Below are 20,462 nucleotides of genomic sequence, written 5' to 3'. Positions count from 1 at the left end.
ACACAGGTGTCACTACAAGATATTAGCGTCTTTGAAAGATCAAATATTTTGTCTGCGCCGTGTTTTTTCAAAAGAAACACGGCTCCCAAGCCGGGCGCTCTTGTCTTTTGTCAATGTGAGAGGAGGTTTCTCTGCATCCCGTCCAGCCGGCTGCAGCTCAGGCTTTTAACCATTGGCCTGACAACCTCAGCAGTGGACCGCCACAATATCTGTTGATGTTAATCCTATTAGGCTTGATTTAACACTTTACACGCCCATGATTTATATGAATGTTTATTGGTTTTCTGTAATATAATCAGCTCGGGGAAACTTAATGCATTGTTTGGTAATACACGCGTGACTGGAAGCAGGGGGCAACAAACTGTGCCCGGTGTTATTTGAAATCATACACCTTCGTCTAACACCAACACTTGAACTAATTCAATCTTCAAAGTCAATGGAAAAAGAACAATATTTATTAGGATTAGGGGGACATTTTGTCTGGCAGCCTCCTCCCAAATGAGAGCCTTGTTTTTTCCTTTGTTGATCGTTTGAGGATTTAAGATGCATTAGAAGGCAGTGTCTGGGTGGATAATGGAAGGTTAGAGACTGTTATTTGATTTAAGTTCAGACACTAGAGATTAATACCTCCATCGTATGTGGCCCCCCACCTCCCTCCTTCCCACCCTCCGCCCCCAATGCCTCGGTCCGAAAAAGCTGCGACTAAAGTTACCGAGTATTAGCTTTGATTACAATTCTTAGAGGACGGCTTTGATCGAGCGACCTCAGGTCTGTCATCATCTCTGAGAAAGACACATATTCAGTTTTGTACCACTAAAATCGTTTCATCGTGCAATCTGACTTCCTTTTTGTCTGTCATTCTGCTTGTTTTTCAGTCACCCAGCTGCAGCAGACCCTGGCTTCTGTTCAGGAGCTTCTGATCCAGCAGCAGCAGAAAATCCAGGAGCTCACTCAGGAACTGAGTACAGCAGAGGTAGCTACCACCAGCATCCCACACTTCCAGCAACTTGCTAAAAGATCGCCGATATTGAGTAAAAAAATATGAGATTCTACTTAAATATTCTTTCTCTTGTGTCACCTTCTGCTTTCGCTGGTTTAACTGGTGAACTTTTACCAGCAGTTTCTTCTCTAATTTTGATGAAACGGATGGTGGCACTTCCATTGTGGTTGGAGATGCTGCTGTCCATCTAAACTAAACGTTTTGTCTTCACTGCAAACTGCCAAAAGTGAGATGCAACAACTTCACAAAGCTGGCAACTAGAAGCTTGAATGAAATTTTACGGATCGCACTTTTAAGATCTGTTGTTTCTGATTGATGGTTTTTAGGAAAGCTGGACAGGCCGTAACTTTGCAAGTACAGAAGAGCTCAGTAAAACTCAAATAACAGGTTAAAATCTTCAGATTGATGAGGTGATGCAAGAGGTTTCTCGAGGCCTCTGTGTACTAAACTCTTTGCGCTGCTCGAGTCATAACTACCCAAGACAGACAGCCTTATTATACTGTATATCATCGGAACACAAGCTACAAAAAAGTAAAGTGCATCTCATCACGGGACTATAATCTTTAACCATATCGTTCCTCTTCGCCTTGATTTTTATAGACGGTGTCCATAATCTACTCAGAATCGTAAGTGTTTCGGTGAATCGGACTGAGTGATTGTTCTAAAACTTATGTGCAGGAATGAAATGTTGCTTGCTTTTTATAACACTGCTCATAAATCCTTTTATGATCTCCAGGCTCTAAAAATTGCTTCGGAAGAGACGATCTTAGACAATGTTTTATGTCCACAGCTTGTTAAGCACATGGGTGTGTAACTGTAGCATCTGGATATCGCAGGAAAGCATATGCGGACACATCTGCTTCGGCACAATCCAGGAAGAAAAATATGGATCCGTTCCCTGGACGAGGTTCATCACAAACTGACGACTCATAGCTCATTTTGTGCCGTTTCAAGTTCTGAGCCACACATTTCTCTCTGTGTGGTGTAGAAAAACAGCAGTGGCCCAGATCAGCATGTGTGAATATTTGGGCGCGATGATGGGAATCGGCCCCATGCTGGTCCGACACAAACCTGTCTGAAGTTTTCCTCACCCTGACACCCAGCTCTTTGTTCTCTTTCCTCATCTTTAAATCACAGATTGGATTAAAAAGTGTCTACTTCATTTGCTATGAGTGCCTTGTTGGACAGCAGTAGTGTATAAAAAGTATATTTCCCATCAAAACACCCATTAAACAAATCATAAACTCTGCTTTATAGCTATAGTGTTGATCTTAAATTCTCCCTGCGAGTCGGCACGGGGCCCTCTGTTGTCTCGGGCCGTGGGGGAAATTGGGAAATTGTTTTCAGGTCCGGGATGTTTGATGAGAAACACATGTTGGAGCTGGGGAGCTACTTATCATTCACCGTTTGTGGCTTTCAGGGTTTGCTTCACCACGCTGCTCAAAGCGCGCCACGCTTAGCAATTATACCTCTCAACGCGGAAATGTGCCTTTAACCCAAAACACATGGAGACTTCTGTTTCCTCAGCTGCTAAGTAAACATTTCTCGTAGTTTGAAACCGCTCAATTGCGGAGTGCGTCTGCTGTCCCTAAACTGGGGACCTCATTATGGAGGAGAGTTTAGACCGACTGGCTCATGTCCACACACACACACACACACACACACGCAGTCCAGGCTGATGCTGCACATTTCCAGACTTCAGAGCCGCGGACGTTTTTTTTTTGTCTATCATAATTTTCTTACTTATCGTGATTCTGCAAAGACGTGCTGCTGTGTTCTACCACTGGCGTTGAGGATGAATTCGCCTCAGGATGATTCATCCCTGATGTTAAACAGCCAAGTCTATTTCTGCTCCATTATCATTACAAATCTGCCTGTTAACTGTGTTTGCCCTGCTGTCTCAACTCACTGATCGTTCTCTTTATTAGTGGATACTACATAGAAGATTAGAAACCGCCTCCTTGCTTGCGTGAGACGAACTGCCAGTGGGAAAGTGCATAAATAGAGTGAAATCAATTGCACTGTACCAGTGTTTCCACTCAAAAACACTCCTCTGGGGACTTCCTTTTGAAACTAATTCCATCATAAATATACATGTGTTACACGAAAACACACTGTCTGCCGGCGGAATAACTGTGAATTAATTTGCCTTCAGACACTCTTAAACAAGGCTTGTTAAAGATCTTATCTTGTTGCTAATGGTCCACAGGCATTTATCTTCATTTAGCCAGATGCGCTGCCGTCCTTGGGTGCTGCTAGAGTTGGTCTTTTTTTCCCTTTGCTTGTAATATATATTTTTCTTTTTTTTTCTTCCTGAAGCACTCAGTTAACCAGCAGAAATAGGCCGACCCCTATCACACCCAGGCACCCACCCGAGACATATTAGTTACAAGGCTTTTAAACCAGTTAGAGGAAATCTTTACTATGAGCAGTATTAACACAGTAAAAAACACATCCAGCCGGCACAGTGGTGATTGATAATTTAATAGGTGGCGCCACTCGGATAGGGTGAGTTTGTGTTATTTTGGTTGCGGCGGGTTGCTCGTTTGTTGTTTGTTCATGCATAATGATTTCTGTGATGTGCAGTGCCAAGTGGAGAATTATGCTCTGCAGTCTTGAGGCCACGCAGAGTCCTTAGAGCCACGCACCTGCACACCAGGAACTGTGGAATAAGACAAACATCAGAAAGAAGCGAGGATTTGAAGAGATGATTTTTATGTATTTTTTTATTGCACACACAGAGGAGCATACAGAGAAACACAGACATAGAGGTGGGAGGTCAGATACGTTTATAGCAAAGGAAGCTCTGCGGTTGTATGCAAAAGTTTGCCAGATTACCTATTTTATTGAATTGCAGTGAAAAAAACATAAATAAAACCTGCAAAATATGTTATTTCCAAAGGGGATGCCCAGACTTTTGCATGTACCTGTGAATGTACGCATCCTGGAAACCAAAACAGATTAAAAGAGTTTCAGTGCATGGATTTAACCCGTTGCGCTTCAGTGTCCCGCCCGCGGTACACTTTGAGATCTGCATAAGCAATTTGCTAAATGTCTGAAACTGCAAACGCGATTATACAAACATTATACGCCGATGGAAAGCTTAGATTCTCATGAATCCGCCAGTATAAACCACTTTCAGATGTGATTACCACAGCGGGTAATATAAACACATTTGTCCGACAAACAACGAATATTCATCCATCTGTTCTCTGTACACGGCTTCAACGTACACAGCGCGACTCACATTTCCGGGTTCATTATTACACACAGATGAAAATATTCCACAAAAAACGGCCATAATCCAACCTTGGACATCCAGACGACAAGCCAGTAAAATATTTTGTCCAAAACATGTCTTGAAGTCGGTATAAAATCCACGAATCGGTCGTTTTCAAGGAAATGCACCTCGAGATGCGCGTCCATTATTCCCTGTATTTCTCGTCATATTTTTATTTACAAATAGAATATTAGCGATTTTGTTTTGTACTGAAAATGGCTGGAATTGACTGCAGCTTAAAGGGCTACAGATATAATTTTTAGCTTTTTGTCTTTAACACACTCTGTAGTGAGACAGGAGAAAGAGCAGAGAAGTGACATTCAGCAAATGATGCAGTTTTCCAGAGAACCTAAAATGCATTTCAGTTATATATTAAAACTAGAAAAGCACTCAGAGTGTGCAGACCTCTGCCAAGGATAGAGAGGAAAACAGGAAACCCATGCAGTAAAAGATCATGAGCTGGAATTGAACCTGCATCTCTGACACAGTTCTGTTTCAATAAAGTATTTCAATAAAGTAGTTCAATAAAGTAGTTTACAAATCACCTTCTTAACCAGCTGAGCTATCTGGACACCTTGTTCCAATTTGTTAGACGACATACTAACCTATGATGTTTTTGTCCTAGTTTGGACCACATACTACATAAAAAATTCAAAGTGATCCAGAATCCTGGATCTTTTCCGGATTGCCACCAAAATTAAATCAGCTCTTCCTCTTACCATAGTCTACATCCCCTCAAAATTTCATCTGAATCTGCCCAGGCGTTTTTGAGTTATCTTGCTAACAGACAGACAGACAGACGGACACACAAACGCCGGGTGTCACATAACCTCCTTGGCGGAGGTAAAAAAACAGATTTGTGATTGAATGTGTAAATTTAAATGTAGAAAAACACACTAATGCATGTGTGTATACAGCGCCCTCCATAATTGTTAGCACCCCTGGTTAAGATGTGTTCTTAGCTTCTAATAAATTCAGTTTTTTTTCTAAATAACATAGGACCACAATGTAAAAAAGAGGAAAATCCAACCTTTAATTAATGTGCATTTATTCAGTGGAGGAAAAAAAATCACACATTAAGAAATAATCCCTGATGTTAATTCTTTGTACAACCTCCTTTTGCCAACAAAACAGCACCTTATCTTCTCCTACAATACATTTTTCTACAATTTTCAGTGTGTGAGTATGGTTCTGCAAGAAAAATTGAATTTATTTTAAAGCTTTCAACACATCTTAACCAGGGGTGCCAATAATTATGGAGGACGCTGTATGTAGAGGAGAAAAGTGAAGTTGTTGCAAACCTGCAAAAAGTGCATATTTAAAAAAAGATGACTTTTATTACAGAGGCAAAAAGCAAGACTTTCATTCTATTACTGCTCTGAAAAATAGTGAAATTAGTAATCTAGAGGACAGATTCTGTGCTGCACTGTGTGTTGTGTGATAGAATTGTCTCTTGAAAGATGCTTTTGTAATCAAAGCTCATAAATAATTGCAGAGGTTAAATATTTTGATCAGCAGTTTGCTCAAACATCCCAACTTACACCCTCGTGCGGTCTATCGGATCTCTGTCAGCACTTCAGGTTGGGCTTTTAAAGTCGGCATACTTTAATTCTGTGCAGTCACTGATACCCCCACCACTCAGCCTCCACCCAAACACCTAGTGCACTTAACACACCGTCCTTACACAATGTGTGTGCATACACGCTGGCATAATGTATCTCAGAGCTGAAATTCAGCCCTGGCCCAACATTTAATTAGGTTTCTTCAGACTTAATAAGACATATGTCAGAGTTAGTGTTGTGTGACAAGCCTTGATGTGAGATATTATATGGTGCTGCTCTGTAGATAATGCATATTATGTATGTAGCCGGTGGTTAACAAGTCTGCTCTAAAGCCTTCTATTCTTCCGTTATGGGACACGAGTACATAAAAATCATCGCATCTCAGCTGTTTGGAGAAATCTGCCTTTTTCCTAAGTTGATTCTGTGCCTTGGAAATCGTTTAGCTCAGCCTATACGGCAATTAATTTTTTTCTTCAACGTAAAATGAGAGAGAAGCAGAATCCAGCCTTATTATACGGGTGCCTTGGGGAGGCGAGGGATTAAGATGGTTCTAATGAGGTGACGGCTGTAATAAGAGTGTCTTCAGCAGGCCTCCAATGCACCACCTCTAAAACACGGCTCCTTATCAGCGAGGTTTAGGAGCCGATAAGAGCCCAAAAAAAAAAAAATCCTCCTTCCCCCTCGCCTCCTTTTCCGTCTCCCTACTTCTCCTCCTCTGCCTCCCTCCATCCACTGTAAATGAGTCTGATCCCTTTCAGATGTGATTCAATTAATTTCTCGTAGATTTAATTACAAGCGAAAGAGTCCAAGCTATCCCTCTCCCCTCGATAGGGGGTCCACGCTTTCTAACAAGCTTCCTCTGGCGAGTCAGGAGAGTCTTAATTACAGTTTTTACTTTTCTTTTATCCCACTTTTTCCCTTGTCTGCTCCTTCTACTCCCTCTGGTCTCATCACTTTATTCTCTCGCTCTCATACATGTTTGTGCTTTTTTTTTTTATGCATGAATAGACCAGGAAAGAGGAGCAGCTTTCTGCTTACTGGTTCCCCAACATTTTGGCTTCGCAGCTAGACGATGCTCTGGGTGTGACTCATCATGATTAGTCACAACTAAAGAGTGATGCGTTTTCAGATCGCTTTATTGGAATAGTTTTGGGGTACAGATGTGAGAACGTCTATTAAGCTGTAATGCCGATGCTTTTTCTTCTGTTCTTTCATGTAGTTAATCTTTTCGCGGCCCCTCTTTTATCTGGCGACCCTGAAACATCTGCTTCATGCGTGTGCCAGCTCCTCCACCATTCCACTCGCCACGGCTGTCGTTCATTTGGCGCATTTTACCACAGCTACAGTTTTTTTTTTGCTGCGTTTGGCTGTCGTCACGTGACACTTTATTTGTTCAAGGCCTTTATCAAAACTCATCATTTTATAGCCGCCTCTGTCAAAGTCCAGCCTACCCCTAAAAAAGTGCTGCAGAGACAGATTTTCGGCAGCAATTTGCCATTCAAATACTTTCCCATTATGCACCAGTGTGAGTGATAACACGCGCCTTTGATAAAAGACAAAAAGAACAAAACAAACTGCTAAGCTTTGGTCTGCCTTCATGAATGTGGCCATTGTTCAAGATAATCATTATCCAAAACACTGCACACTGGCCTAATCTGTTCTAGATAGTATGGAAAATTATGTAAAAACAGCATGATTCCCAGGACTTTGTGACACCATAAACGTGGTTTGTCCAGCTTTCTGTCGTTTGCAGCAGCAGGCAGTTGTGAGGTTGTTATGGTGATGGACGACCTGGCTACACAAAAACATTCGGCTTTAGCATTTGCATTTGCCGTATTTGTTTATGTAGCCTGCCCTTTTTAAAAAAAAAAAAAAATGTATTAGTTCATATAGCTGTGACTAAGCATAGAGGAGCTGTTCAAAGACCTACAGCGGACCAGCTTTGTGCCGCGACCCTGTGTGTGACCCCAGCGGTGCTTTTGTGCCTGTGTGTGTGTGTGTGTGTGTGTGTGTGTGTGTGTGTGTGTGTGTGTGCCAGTTGTTGTTGTTGTGTGTCTCACTTGTGTTTTTCCTGCAGGCATCGTCCTCGACCAACCGCATCCTGGACAACCAAACAGTCGCCGAGCTGAAGGCTGAGATCGCCTCTTTGAAGGGCTTACTGCTCAGCAGGTAACAAAGTTATCCAGACCCCTGTCACATGAAACAGACCAGGTGTGTGTGTGTATGTGTGTGTGTGTGTGTGTGTGTGTGTGTGTGTGTGTGTGTGTGTGTGTGTGTGTGTGTGTGTGTGTGTGTGTGTGTGTGTGTGTGTGTGTGTGTGTGTGTGTGTGTGTGTGTGTGTGTGTGTGTGTGTGTGTGTGTGTAGAAAGGCTTAGGTCTTGGTGTTTTCATGCACTTTTAAATTCCTTTATTCAGTCCATTTGAACTATCTGACAGCGTTAAACAGGAGCAAAGCACCAGCAGCTTGATGTGTGAGACACACTATTTGTTAACATGTTTTGCATCTTTACACACATTTTATTTACCCCATCATTAAAATACATTTCTAACAATGCTCTTGCACTTTAACTTGTTGTACTTATTTTTATTCCCTTTTTGATCCGAGCAGACGAATAAAAACGGCTCATACAGGTTTATACACAAACATTCATGTAATTATATGAATAAAAAAATGTGTGTAAATACAGGTGGAGCCAAAAAAAGCCAAGCTGCCGTTACGTGACTCCCCTTGGAGAGCGTGTGCACATATTGGTTGTGAAAGTTAACAGTTGACTTTTGAAACTAGTTTGACAAATCTTTATTCAGGGAGCACATACTACTGTGATGACTGCTGTCGTCACATGACTGAAGCATGGAAGGTTGTACTGTACGTGGGGGGGGAAAAAACCCAGCCGGTACCCATTTAATGATTACAACAAACTGATATAACCCCCTATGTGCTGAGGAGTCCCACGAAATTGGGTTGAAACTCAAAAAACAAGGCTGATGGGGACTCACAGTACATATACAGTCATGGAAGAAATGATCAGACCGCCCTTGTTTTCTTCAATTTCTTGTTAATTTCAATGCCTGCTACCACTAAAGGTACATTACCTGAAGAATACAATGAACATGACAAAAATGCAGCTGATTCCATCATACTTTATGTCCTCTTTCACATGCTTCAGCTTCACTGTATTCCAGGGTTTATAAGAGGTCATTTCAAAGGTCTACAGTGGTTTCCTGCTGACATTCAAGTTGTAGCACAACTCAGAAGTTGTAAACTCTCACATAACGCCTAAAACTAAAGAATTATGTGAAGCCACAAAGGCAGCCATCTTGGCACTACTGGAAACTGGCATGAGTGAAAGACAGGTAGAGAAAAAACTGGAAAGCATGCCAAGACGCACGGCTGCAGACATCAGAAACAATGGTTATGCAATCAGTACTAACTGCTGTGTGGATCATGTGATTAAAACAGACAGAAAAGAAAACATGGAATCATAAAAGCTGTGTTTGGCAGAACAGTGCCATAGCTGTTGATGTGTTTTTGTTATCACTGTATTTGTCCAAACAAATGTGACTTTAGTGGTGCCAGGCATTAAAATGAACAAGAAATTGAAGAAAAGTAGGGTGGAATAATAATTTTTTCCATGACTGCATTGTCCCTGAAGGTCGGACTTTAAATCTTACCAACTCCCTTCTTTTGTGCTGCGCTGCTATAGAAGGGTCTGAAAGTTTCTGTGTGAATACATAAAACAAAGGAATACATAATGTCACATTGCTCTTGCAAATTGCACACTTGATTGCACCATTCTTTTGCTTCACAACTCGACCAATTAGCATACTGCAGGCATCAGCTGGTCCTCTGAGCTTTAATGCTTTTATTGGGGAGCAGAATAAACACATATGTGCACAGTTGGTCCAGCTGAACTTTATGAGTGCAAAATGAAGGATGGATGTTACGAAGAAAAGCGACCGAAGGATCTGCCAGAGCCCGATTAAATGTAGTTTTTCCTGTAACATCAGATTGTACCTGCAATGTAAATAACAAGGTGTAAGGCAGGTTATGTTGCTGCTGTGATACGGTGTCTCTCTATACTGCTAGACGCTCCCTCATTCTTTCCGGCTTTGTTCCTCAATCTAGTCAGGCACAGCCCGGCTCAGTCGGGCCCATTAGCATGCATGATTATGTATCAGTGTCTATAATGAAGCCTGAAGTAAGAGTGTACATCAGAAAAGCAGCAAGGGCAAAAACTGCCTCACAACTGTCTAGTTGAGCATGTTTTGTTCCCCTCGTACATTCTAATCAGTAATAATCCCTTTGTCATTTGCCTTTTTGACTTCATCCCGACTCCCACAATGACTTTTCTGGCAAAGACTTGAATCACTAAAAATAAAGGCTGCGTGTCGCCATCTGTCTCCAAACTTGTTCCCTTCCTTTGCGCATGATCCAAATCATCTCCAAACTGTTTTTTAAGCCCCAAGAAGTGCTGAACCCATTCAACGTTGTCTTTTTGATCTTAAAAGCTGCAGTCGGTGTAATTAAAAAATCTCGGAGCATCTTCACCAGGTGTGCTGAACATCTGGCTATTTGGGGGAGAAAACCATTTTCTCTGCTGTAATTATGAGAATTAGATGGGGCGCTTAGAGTGTGGCTGCATGCAAAGACGTAAAGCAGCGTTGAGGCTGTGTTCTCAGTCAACACCTGACTGGAAGCTATATATAGTTTTGTGGTCACAGTATGCCCAATTATGGCTGATTACATCGTGGGAAAGCTCTCAGTCTTCACACATTTTAAACACAGTGAGGTTTGATGAAGTTGTGATCAAGACTAATTTTGTTCAACACTCTTGTCTCCCCCCGACACACAGGAAACAATTCCCTTCAACTCCACTATTCCTAAGATCCCCTCGTGGCAGATTCCCCTGAAGCCGCCCTCAGCGTCCGGCTCGCCGTCCGGAAACCACACCAACAGCAGCAGCGACATCTCCCCCGTCAGTAACGAATCCACCAACTCTTCCCCCGTCAAAGATGGACACCACAGCCCCCAGGATGCAATGGGAGGGCCTGATGGAGCCCATGGGATCAACGGGGACGCCGTGGGCCTGGGCGCAACGCTGCCGCTGGATCAGGTCCGCATGGAGGTGCAAGGAGAGGAGGAGAAAAAGGAGGAAGAGGAGGATGTTGTAAGCCATGTAGAGGAAGAGGAGGAAGAGGAGGAGGAGGAGGAGGGTCTGAGCATGCAGACAGAGGATCGGCGAGGTGGGGATGGACAGATTAACGAACAGGTGGACAAACTGAGGCGGCCCGAGGGTGCCAGCAACGAGAGCGAGGTTGATTAGACGACAGCGGAAAGCACAAAAACACTCTGTGAAACACCACATCTCGTCTCTGCCGACGCCTCTGCTCCGCTCTGCTCACACACATTCTGCTTGTTTTTTTTGTTTGTTTTGTTTTCTTTACTCTTAATCTGTGCTCACTCTCTGTTTCCGCCCGTTTCTGTCACATCATAGTGTCGAGCAGAGTGAGGAGAAGGCGTGGGCGTCAGAAGATGCTAAACTGACAAATATTGGAGTGTTTAGTGACACACGGCTCACCACAGTTCACTTTTGATCCTGCAAACTAAATGACTGCATGCCGAGCCAAGTGTCGTTAGGGCTCTTTGAAAGGAGAAATGAGGAGCAGTAGTCAAATCAGAGCGACTTTACAAGCCTGTGTGCAGTACTAACCGTGTGTGACTTACTGCTTTAATTTTCATGATTTGATCAGATAATTCACAGCCTTGCCTTGGTGTCCTTGTAATTGTACTAAAGGCCCTTCTTCAGACCAAAGAGGCAGCGCTGCACAGAATATCTCTGCTGCAGTAGTGCGGCTGTGGGTCAGGAATCATATGTTGGTACTTCAGTCTCAAAGTTACCGTGAGCTTCCAGTGGAGCATTAGCAGAGTTTGTCTCCCTGTTGATGGCAATAGGAGAGGACAAGCTCTTCCAGGGCCGGAGCTTTTAGCCTCTTTATGTGTCCTTTCGCATTGGTGTCAGTCTGTCAATAATTCACAAGGCCAGCAGGGTGGCATTTGGGTGAAATAAAGCCCTGAAATTTGAGATTAGAATGTGATGACGGGCTTTGTTCCATGCCGGTGTCAGAGTGCTCATACGCTCAAAGGAGGGGAAGATGAATGTTTTTTCCCCGCTTTCCTTTATCACTGAGGGCTGAATTGTGCGTCTTTGCGAGTGTGTTTGTGCGTGGCAGGCGAGAAAACCCAGACTGCTGTCTGCTGAGCTGTATCTGTGTCTCCAGCAGGGCAGCTGATTTGGTTTGTGAAGTATGTTAATAATCAAATGATCAACAAATAACAGATGTATTAGTTCATGCAGCTTGAAATGTCAAGGAGGCTAAAAGCGGAAATCTAATACAGAAAGCCCAGTTGCATTGTGTTATTTTCTGTGACAAACCCTCCGGTCCAAATTACGTAGAGCCTCCTACAGTGAGTAATCTTTACAGAAAACGGCGCCAATATTTTGTAATTAAGCTGCAGTAAGACGACGAGCGCTGCCACAGATGGAAGTTGCAGAACTCGTATCACTTTTGTTTTTTTTTCTCTCAGTGTGGAGGTGGATAGGGGAAGTTAAAAAAAAAATGCCCCATGATTGAAAAGGAAAGTAATAAATGAATACTTGACTTATTGAATTACTCACTCTGTCTCGAGCTAACAAGAACAGTCCATGAGTGAGAAGAAGGGATATCAGCTCTTGTGCCATTTCCATCTTCGTCACATGACCTTCGTGGAAACACAGAAAAGGTAGAGGGACACTGAGCCTGACCCGCACATCTGTTGAGTTATTAAGTACGTCCGAATGATGACACACCATGGCAGTATGCTGTAAGTATATTTTTGGATGTTGTAGAAATGAATTTTTTGTGGATGAAATGAGTTTTGTTAAATAATTCCAGAGTTACCATGCTTTGCAAACACTGTAGTCTCAATAATTGGTCCAACTTGCTGAACACTGTCTGAAATTCAGCCATAACTATAATAAATTTGGTTAACTCCAGAAGAATCTCTGTTAGTTTTATTTAAACCAGCTAGACACAATATACACGTGAATGTATCTACTGTACCATTAAAGGATGATCCTGGTATTACTGGGATTTTCATGTTTATATTATAAAACTGTTATTAAATTCAAATCGCACAGAACGTGTTCTCTAAGTGGGTCGTGCAGTTTTTCTTTGTGGTTGTTTTTGATCTCTGGGATGTTTGTGTGAATGCTGCTGCGGGCGCTCGAGTGCAGCAAGCTTTTCTGTAGGAGTTATTTTCTGTTTGGCTTAAATAAAAAGACTTTTTGTTAGATTTTTTTTTGTTTGTTTATTTGAAATTGCATTTGCAAGTTTGAGGCTCATACGTTTAGATTTTTTAAATATGAACACTGAGCCTGCCCAGATTCGAATAAAAATCCAAAGGTCCTCGAATGCTAAGATCATTTTAAGGTGAAATCTTCAGATGAATCTTTGTGGTTCCTGAGTTTTTTTGTTTTGTGTCGGCTGCTAACCAGCTGTAAGGTATCAGTAACACCAGATACAGATGAGAACACTCTGCTACTTTTGTGGATATTGTACGTAACCATGAATCATGAATTATGAGAAAGCATGACAGGGCAGGGATTTTCAGACCGAGTTTTTTTAAGCTTTCTCTCCACTAATGAGTAAACATGATTATACTTTAAATGTGGAAAGTTTTATTTATTTCTGTCAGTGCATCATCGGAGCCTTTTTTTATTCCTGTAGTGAGTTCTGCTTTCTAAAATGGGGTTTGTCATTCCGATTGCCGATTTAAATTTGATTTCCAATCATTTTTGCTTAACCCAAAGCTACAAAAACCTCTGTGGCTGAGTGAGATGGGTGTAGAGCTGGTAAAAAAAAAAAGGACAGACAGAGCAATAGCTGCAGCAATATATGGAAATTAAGACTGTTTATGGTAATCTAATCTCATGAAGCTTCATCTTCTACATGAAAAACGTCATTTATGGGCTTAATAAGACTAGAATTTTTTTCCACACCTGTAGACCAAAAAACAATTTGATTAAAAATATAGTCATTGCTTTGCTGTGCTTAAATTCTTCATACGAGCAGGGCAGAAAATGTAAAGCTTGGCCTGAGGCGACCCTGGAGGAAAGCCGTGTTTTGAAGTCAATCATGAAGGTTTATTTCAGTTCCTGTGTGTCAGGCTCAGTTTTACATCGTCAAACTTTCAGCAGTAAAAGCTGCTGTCATTTCTAGCTAAACACGGTTCTACAGTTACAATCGTCAGCGTAGTGAAAGCCCCTCCACCGTCACTGTTTAACCGCCAAAAACTCATCGCTATTTCAGAGTTACGCATTTAGACGTTGGTTTTTCCTCTCGAGTTAAAAATGGTTTAGATGCAGCTCAACATTTGTTTCCATTAGTGAATCTTCTTCTTTGCAGCTCTTTTCAAACATTGTAAAACTATTCTAAACAATGCCATTTTGTGTTATTAGAGTAAATCAGCCATACATGTTCAAACTCAAAGCTAATTCTGAAGGAGAAATGATGATAAACAAAGCCACATCCTGTTATTAGAAGAGACTGATCCCTGATTGCTGATTTAAATTTCATTTCTAATCATTTTTGCTGAACCCAAGGTACAAAAAAAACCTCTGTGGTGGAGTGAGAGAAAAAAGGAGAGAGACAGAGCAATAGTTGCAGCAATATAATGTAAATGAAGGCTGTTTATGGTAATCTAATCCCAGGAAGTTGTGTCTTCTACATGAAAAACGTCATTTTATGGCTTAAGTTAGTTCTAGCTATTTACTGTTTAGCAAAACTTTTGTTGCCAAGGTAGAAATGCTGGTGTTGACCACTGATTTCACTCATGATGCATCTTCTAGCATATAAAAAGCATGTTAACAAGGTTGAAAACTTGATTTTCACATTAGTCCTGTGTTTAAATGAGCCTTATTAATGCTGCATGTTGTTTACCGTGTGAGCGTTAATTTAGTTTAATTACCAACAGAGTAATTGTTATCATTATTTTACTTGATATATTCTTACTTCTTGTCACAACCTGGTGTCTGCATTACCCAAAATGCAAAGACTTCTAGTGTTGCTGTGCAAGTAGCTGGTGTGGCCTTGACCCCATTGGTCTGTCATCAGATTTTGTGCGACTCCCTTTGGAATCGCAAAAGACTTTATACGACTTGTTTCAAATATGTAGTAGTACTCCTCTGACTTTAGAGAAGCTTTAATTGAAGGCCGGCCAATAGTTTTTCATTTCTTTGAACCAAAGTGTTGGACTGACTGCTTTCATTGTATTCACACAGAAGTCCACGTTGCAGCAGATGCACAATCTCTCATGTTGATTTCGATCCAGCTGCATCACGTCGAGTGCAATTGATCCTCTCATATGCAGCCTATATCCTAATGACATGCTGCCTTAGATTTACGTAGAATGACATAAAAGAGGCTGTTCGACAAGTATGTGAGAAGGTGTTCCCCAAGTTACAACTGTGGAAAATCTAAATGTGTCCTCTGTCATTTCTTTGTTAAATAATCAAATTTCTGGTAAGTGTTTGGAAACAGTTCTCAGAATTTTAGTTCTCAGTATCGACATAACACATCAAATCCCTGCTTGTTTTCCTAATGTGCGGTTTTTCACGGCTGGGTTAAAAAAGTTAGTTTTTTCCCCTCAATATTACCGTGCATTATCAAGTGTATGAATTTAATTTATCAAGGTCTAAATGATCAATAGCATTTCACATATTGATGAGGTGTATAAACTTCTCTGAGGTTCGATACCACATCCCTTTGTAATCCATTAACCTCTCCCTGGAGTTCAGGCCAACCTTAGATTTATAGGGACCTACAGTAATAAATCCACTTGTACATCATTTAGTGTCTTGGGGGATTTGCAGTGCATTCCTGTCCAGAAAGCGCCGTCTATCCTACCCTCATATTCTCATCTACATTTTAAGAGTCTCAACAACATCCATTGCAGTTTGCATACCCATTCAGAAACCTTGCAGCCATTTAAATATATTTCCCGGTTACAGCGGGCACATTAGCCGTTAACCAGCGCCTCTCAGTGCGGCAGTGCAGGGAGGGATTGTTTGTCCAAAGCAACACCTTGGTTTTGACACCATTTGGCTCCCCGGTTGGGAGCCTTAACCTCATCAATCTTGCTGCTAAACGGAGAGCACTCAATAGGATAGTGTATCGACGCGCTCTGAACTCCATTGTTCACTGGAACTGAGCACTCAGCAGGTTAGAGGGCTGAGTGTCTCCCTGGATCAATGCAAGAGTTGTTAGCCCATAGCAGCAGCAGCAGCAGCAGTCAGAGGGCCACCGTGGCTCTGTCTGCACCGTGCACACATCATCTCCACTCATTTAAAACTCCTCCTGGAGTCCTTGAGTGTTGATCCTGGTCCAGCTTTTGTTTTTTTTTTCCTCATCGCACTGATTGAGACGATTTACATCCAACCAACACAGACCCGGTTCTTCAAGCATCAGGCTCCGCCCAACTTCCAGACGTGTAGCTCAAAGGGGAAGTGTCCTGCCATTTGCGTAGGAAAGGTCATAGTCAATGCAGGTAGAGCAGCCCTGAGGATGAAATGATTATTCTTCCTCTTCCCTGTGAGATAAGATGCATGTCGTATGTATCTGGGAGCGATCTGATGTTATGTGTGGACGGCCTTTAGAAACACCACCAGTTGCGTTACCCCTCTGGAGATACCCGTTTATTCCTTGTTAAATCCATGTTTCTACTGATCACTCTCTGCTGCGAAGGTCTGTTAGTCTTCTTTCCAGATGTTTCCATCAAAACTGATTTTGACATCCCAGTGTTCTTATATCACACAATCAGAGAGGCTCTAAGAACGGCAGTGATGTAAAAGATTGATAATGTGCTGGTTAACTGATCAGTCAGCTGCTTTGGTTCAGACTGAATTTCACCTACTGGATGGATTGACATGAATTCATCGTCCACAGAGGACGAATCCTAATGACTTTGGTTATCCATTGATGTTTAATCAAGTGCCACCACCAGGTCAAAGTTTTCATTTATCTGGTGAAACATCCACCTGATATATTAGCATCAAATTTTGAATTGACATTTATGGTTTCTAGATGATGTATCCCCCTGTTAACTCCTCACTTTTCTTCTCAATTGTGGCTTCACCAGGTTGACATATTGTGTTTTATCGAAAAATCTCAACAGCTAATAGATAGATGAACATTAAATGTGATTTAAAAAAACATTTATACTCTCCTCAGGATGAATTCTTTGTCAAAATTTTAACTTTTTAAATAACATGCCACAAAATGTCCTATTATTCTAAGCTGCCTGTTATATAAATAGTTAACTAACTTGTAATTAAATGATAGCATGCTGTAACATGGTACACCTGCTAAAGAACCGCATGCTGATGTTAGCATTTAGCATTTAACTCAAAGCTAAACGGTAGTGTAAGTTCAGCATCAGAGAGCCACTGGCATAGCTGCTCTTTACATTTTAAATATTAATGGTTTTATATTCTACATAGTCTTATAATTTAATGGTTTGTCTCTGACTGATGCATTTCCTCAGCAGTGAAAGTAAGGAAGCATGGGTCACCTCCAAAAGCTCTCTGTGGCTGTCTCTCTAAAAGCAGCTTGCCAGTTGTGAGTGGCTGCTGAACACCGGCTCCTTCCTGGTGAAAATGAGAACATTTGACAAGCCAAGGTCACCAGGGGGCTTTGCCTGTATAAGGCTTCAATCGCAGGGCCCAGCGAACACTGCAAAGTCATAAAGCACTTTGTCATCACTCGCTATATAAACTCTCAACAATCAAGTGGGATCACATTCCCTCCCTCCCGCCCTCCCACTCTGTGTGGCCTGTGTCACTTGATTTTCTCCTGGCGCCGTTTCAAATCCAAATGGAGTTTGCGGATACTGGAAGGCTGTCATGTGAAAGGCTGCTGGGCCTCTTCTGGACCTGAAGGAAAGCTTTACTTACCTCGCTGACAGGTAAAGGAAGGCGCTGCTAAGGAGCGCTGAGGGAAAACAACAGCAGACTGCTGTATAGAGCAGGGAGGTGGATACCGGCTGCCTGTTTTTATGAATGGTCCAATAATGAGCCATCAGGAGCGTGGTGGCCATGAGAACACGAAGGGAGACAAGAGGTAGAAAAAAAACAGATGCCCTTGTCCTGCACTGGTAGAGAGATTGGATTATCCGAGGGAAGGCCTGTCAGCCTGCTGAGGGACCGCGGCTGCAGGCGGCGCAGGGGCAACAGGTGCGAAGCTCGGCAGCGTTTGTGCAAATTAGACTAATCAGAGGGCCTGACTGTGGAACACCTGAAGCATGCTAGTGGCCAGGCAGGCTGGAATGGGGAGAGATGGGGGAGAGATGGGGGAGAGAGAAGGAAATAAAGCGGGAGAGTCCTGCACTTTCTTCTCATTTTGCTTTCACAATCGGCCTTGTGTTCTGTTAAGCACAGCTAGTCAACTTTATACAACATTTCTCGTAGCATTTACTGGGTCAATGTATAATTGCAAAACTTTTTGGAACATAGTTGACAGGTATCATAGTTGACATTTTTGCTGTTTTCAGCCCTACAATCAACATGGCCGCCTATAACCAAACACCACATGGCATTTTCACAGAAAAATTATTCTAAATATATATATACAATTGAGTAAAACTGAAAGTTAGTTCTAAAGATATTGTAGTAAACCTGTTGACTACTTTATATTAAATAAGTCAGAAAGCCTTGGAGTCTGGCCAGTCTTTTCTTCAGGAGGAAATGACATCATGAGGAGCAGGTCATGTGATCTGGAATTAACACACTTCCTGGAGAGGTGTTTTTGTAACGGGGAACTTAGTGGAAAGTGATTTCTCTGACACATATGGAATTTGTTATTTTCCATATAGAATTTGATGTATTGCCAAAAAAGAAATACCTGTCATGATTATCTCAACTTAATAAAAAGAACACAATCAAAACCATTTTTGAATCAGCTCGTTTTATTATTGTTTAGCTAATTAGAAGGTGGTTGTTATTAAATTTGGTCGGTTATTTAGTTGACTTTTTATTGATATCCAGTCACTTTTTATCAATACGTGATTGTTTCCATAATAATAATTCTGGAATTTGTAAAGGCATGATCATAATGAACATAAAAATATATGCAAGATATATCTTAAGGACTATTGACCCTGCTCATAAACAAAATCATGCTAAGAACCCGCTAGTGACTCAGTAAGGCTGCACTTTGATGCATGTTGACATTGATAATGCTAATATGCTGATGTTTAGCAGGTAGAATGTAGTCCAACCATTATAGACCATCTTAGTTACCATCTTAGCCTTTAAGCATGCTAGCATTTGCTAATTAGCACTGAACATGACTTGATATACAGCAGGAGAAATTCAACTAAGCCATCCACACTAACATTCCCTGAGCTACATTTCTAGTGCGGCTAAAAACAAACTTGAAGATTACTATAGTGTTTTCCAAACTCCCAAGGCTGGTGCTAACTTTTCCAAATTGTCTAATCATATCTCCCAAAAATTATATTTCTATACAGCTAAACTGCATTCTCAGTTAAGTTTTAAAAGAAATTTATTTTCTCCCCAAAGCTAGTAGGTAAGGCTTCCAATTGAGCCACAAAGTTTGTGCCAGGCCTGGGCTACAGTTTCTGCATATGTAAGTATGCTAGGGTCCACGTGATGTAAATCTAATCCTTGTGAAACCCAGAAATTCAGGCATTACGCTAAAAGAACAATAGAGACCATACTTGGGAGTGGTGTCTATGTACGAAATGTGTAGATACGACCTATGTCTGTAATAGACTCTTCCAAGCAGACTGTTGGACTCTTATCATGCATCCACACCATATTATCAAGACTTAATGTAGTCACCTCTCCTATGAGAATTTGTGCAGACCCTTCAGTAGATATCCACATGTAGCCAAATATCTGTGTCTTTGCAGCTTTAAGGGCAGGGCTGTGTATGCACAGAATGTATAGACACAACCTGGTGTATCTGTACGGAAACTCAAAGCTGACTTCTACAGACCAGAAAAAGTAGTAAAACAATAACAACCACACGTGTCAGACCTGGCTGTGCGCACGTACACATTGGAGTAAAATCAAAGGAAGCAGGGAGACAAAAGGCCTAATTACACTCCCTTGCAGACATGCACATGGATTCTGGGCTGCACACTGGTGTCCATAGAGAGGTCAACACAAAGTTCTGCGGAGTCGGGGAAATAACTATCTTGCGCACAGAAGGATACAAAAAGTACAACAACGGCCTGAAGCTTTGATTATACTCTAGTGCAGACATGCAAACAGACAGCTGCAGACACCCACAGATATTACTTTACTAGTCTGTGGGAGACTGGCTTGAAAAGGTCTGTTGCATACATGAGGCAGGGTTCATTTTTGTAGTCCATGCAGACACACTACTGCAGAGCATTTGCCCTTGTGACATAATGGCTGAAATATTTGGCTTCACACAGATGGGTGCGGAGGGATCTGTGGAGGCTCCCGCTGACGTGGGGAGATGACAAAATTTCAAAAACTTCGCACAGTTGTTGAAAGTGCAACACTGGCCTAAGTTGACAAAAGGACTTATACAG

General features: G+C 41.8%; 1 protein-coding gene across 1 annotated transcript in view; it reads left to right on the top strand.

Annotated features, from left to right (window-relative positions):
- pex14 (peroxisomal biogenesis factor 14) overlaps window positions 1–13,022 on the top strand; it is a 47,350-nt gene extending 34,328 nt beyond the window's left edge. The window contains 4 exon segments of the mRNA XM_022206677.2: window positions 876–973; window positions 7,920–8,011; window positions 10,696–10,715; window positions 10,718–13,022. Of these exon segments, the coding sequence (XP_022062369.2) occupies window positions 876–973; window positions 7,920–8,011; window positions 10,696–10,715; window positions 10,718–11,166 (659 nt within the window). The 3' untranslated portion in view covers window positions 11,167–13,022.
- Window positions 13,023–20,462: the final 7,440 nt, after the last annotated feature.

The sequence above is a fragment of the Acanthochromis polyacanthus genome, chromosome 6 (genome assembly GCF_021347895.1).
Source record: "Acanthochromis polyacanthus isolate Apoly-LR-REF ecotype Palm Island chromosome 6, KAUST_Apoly_ChrSc, whole genome shotgun sequence".
In the NCBI taxonomy this organism is placed as follows: Eukaryota; Metazoa; Chordata; class Actinopteri; family Pomacentridae; genus Acanthochromis; species Acanthochromis polyacanthus.
Note: the sequence above shows the minus strand (reverse complement) of the source record. Positions and strands in the feature narration are given on the sequence as shown.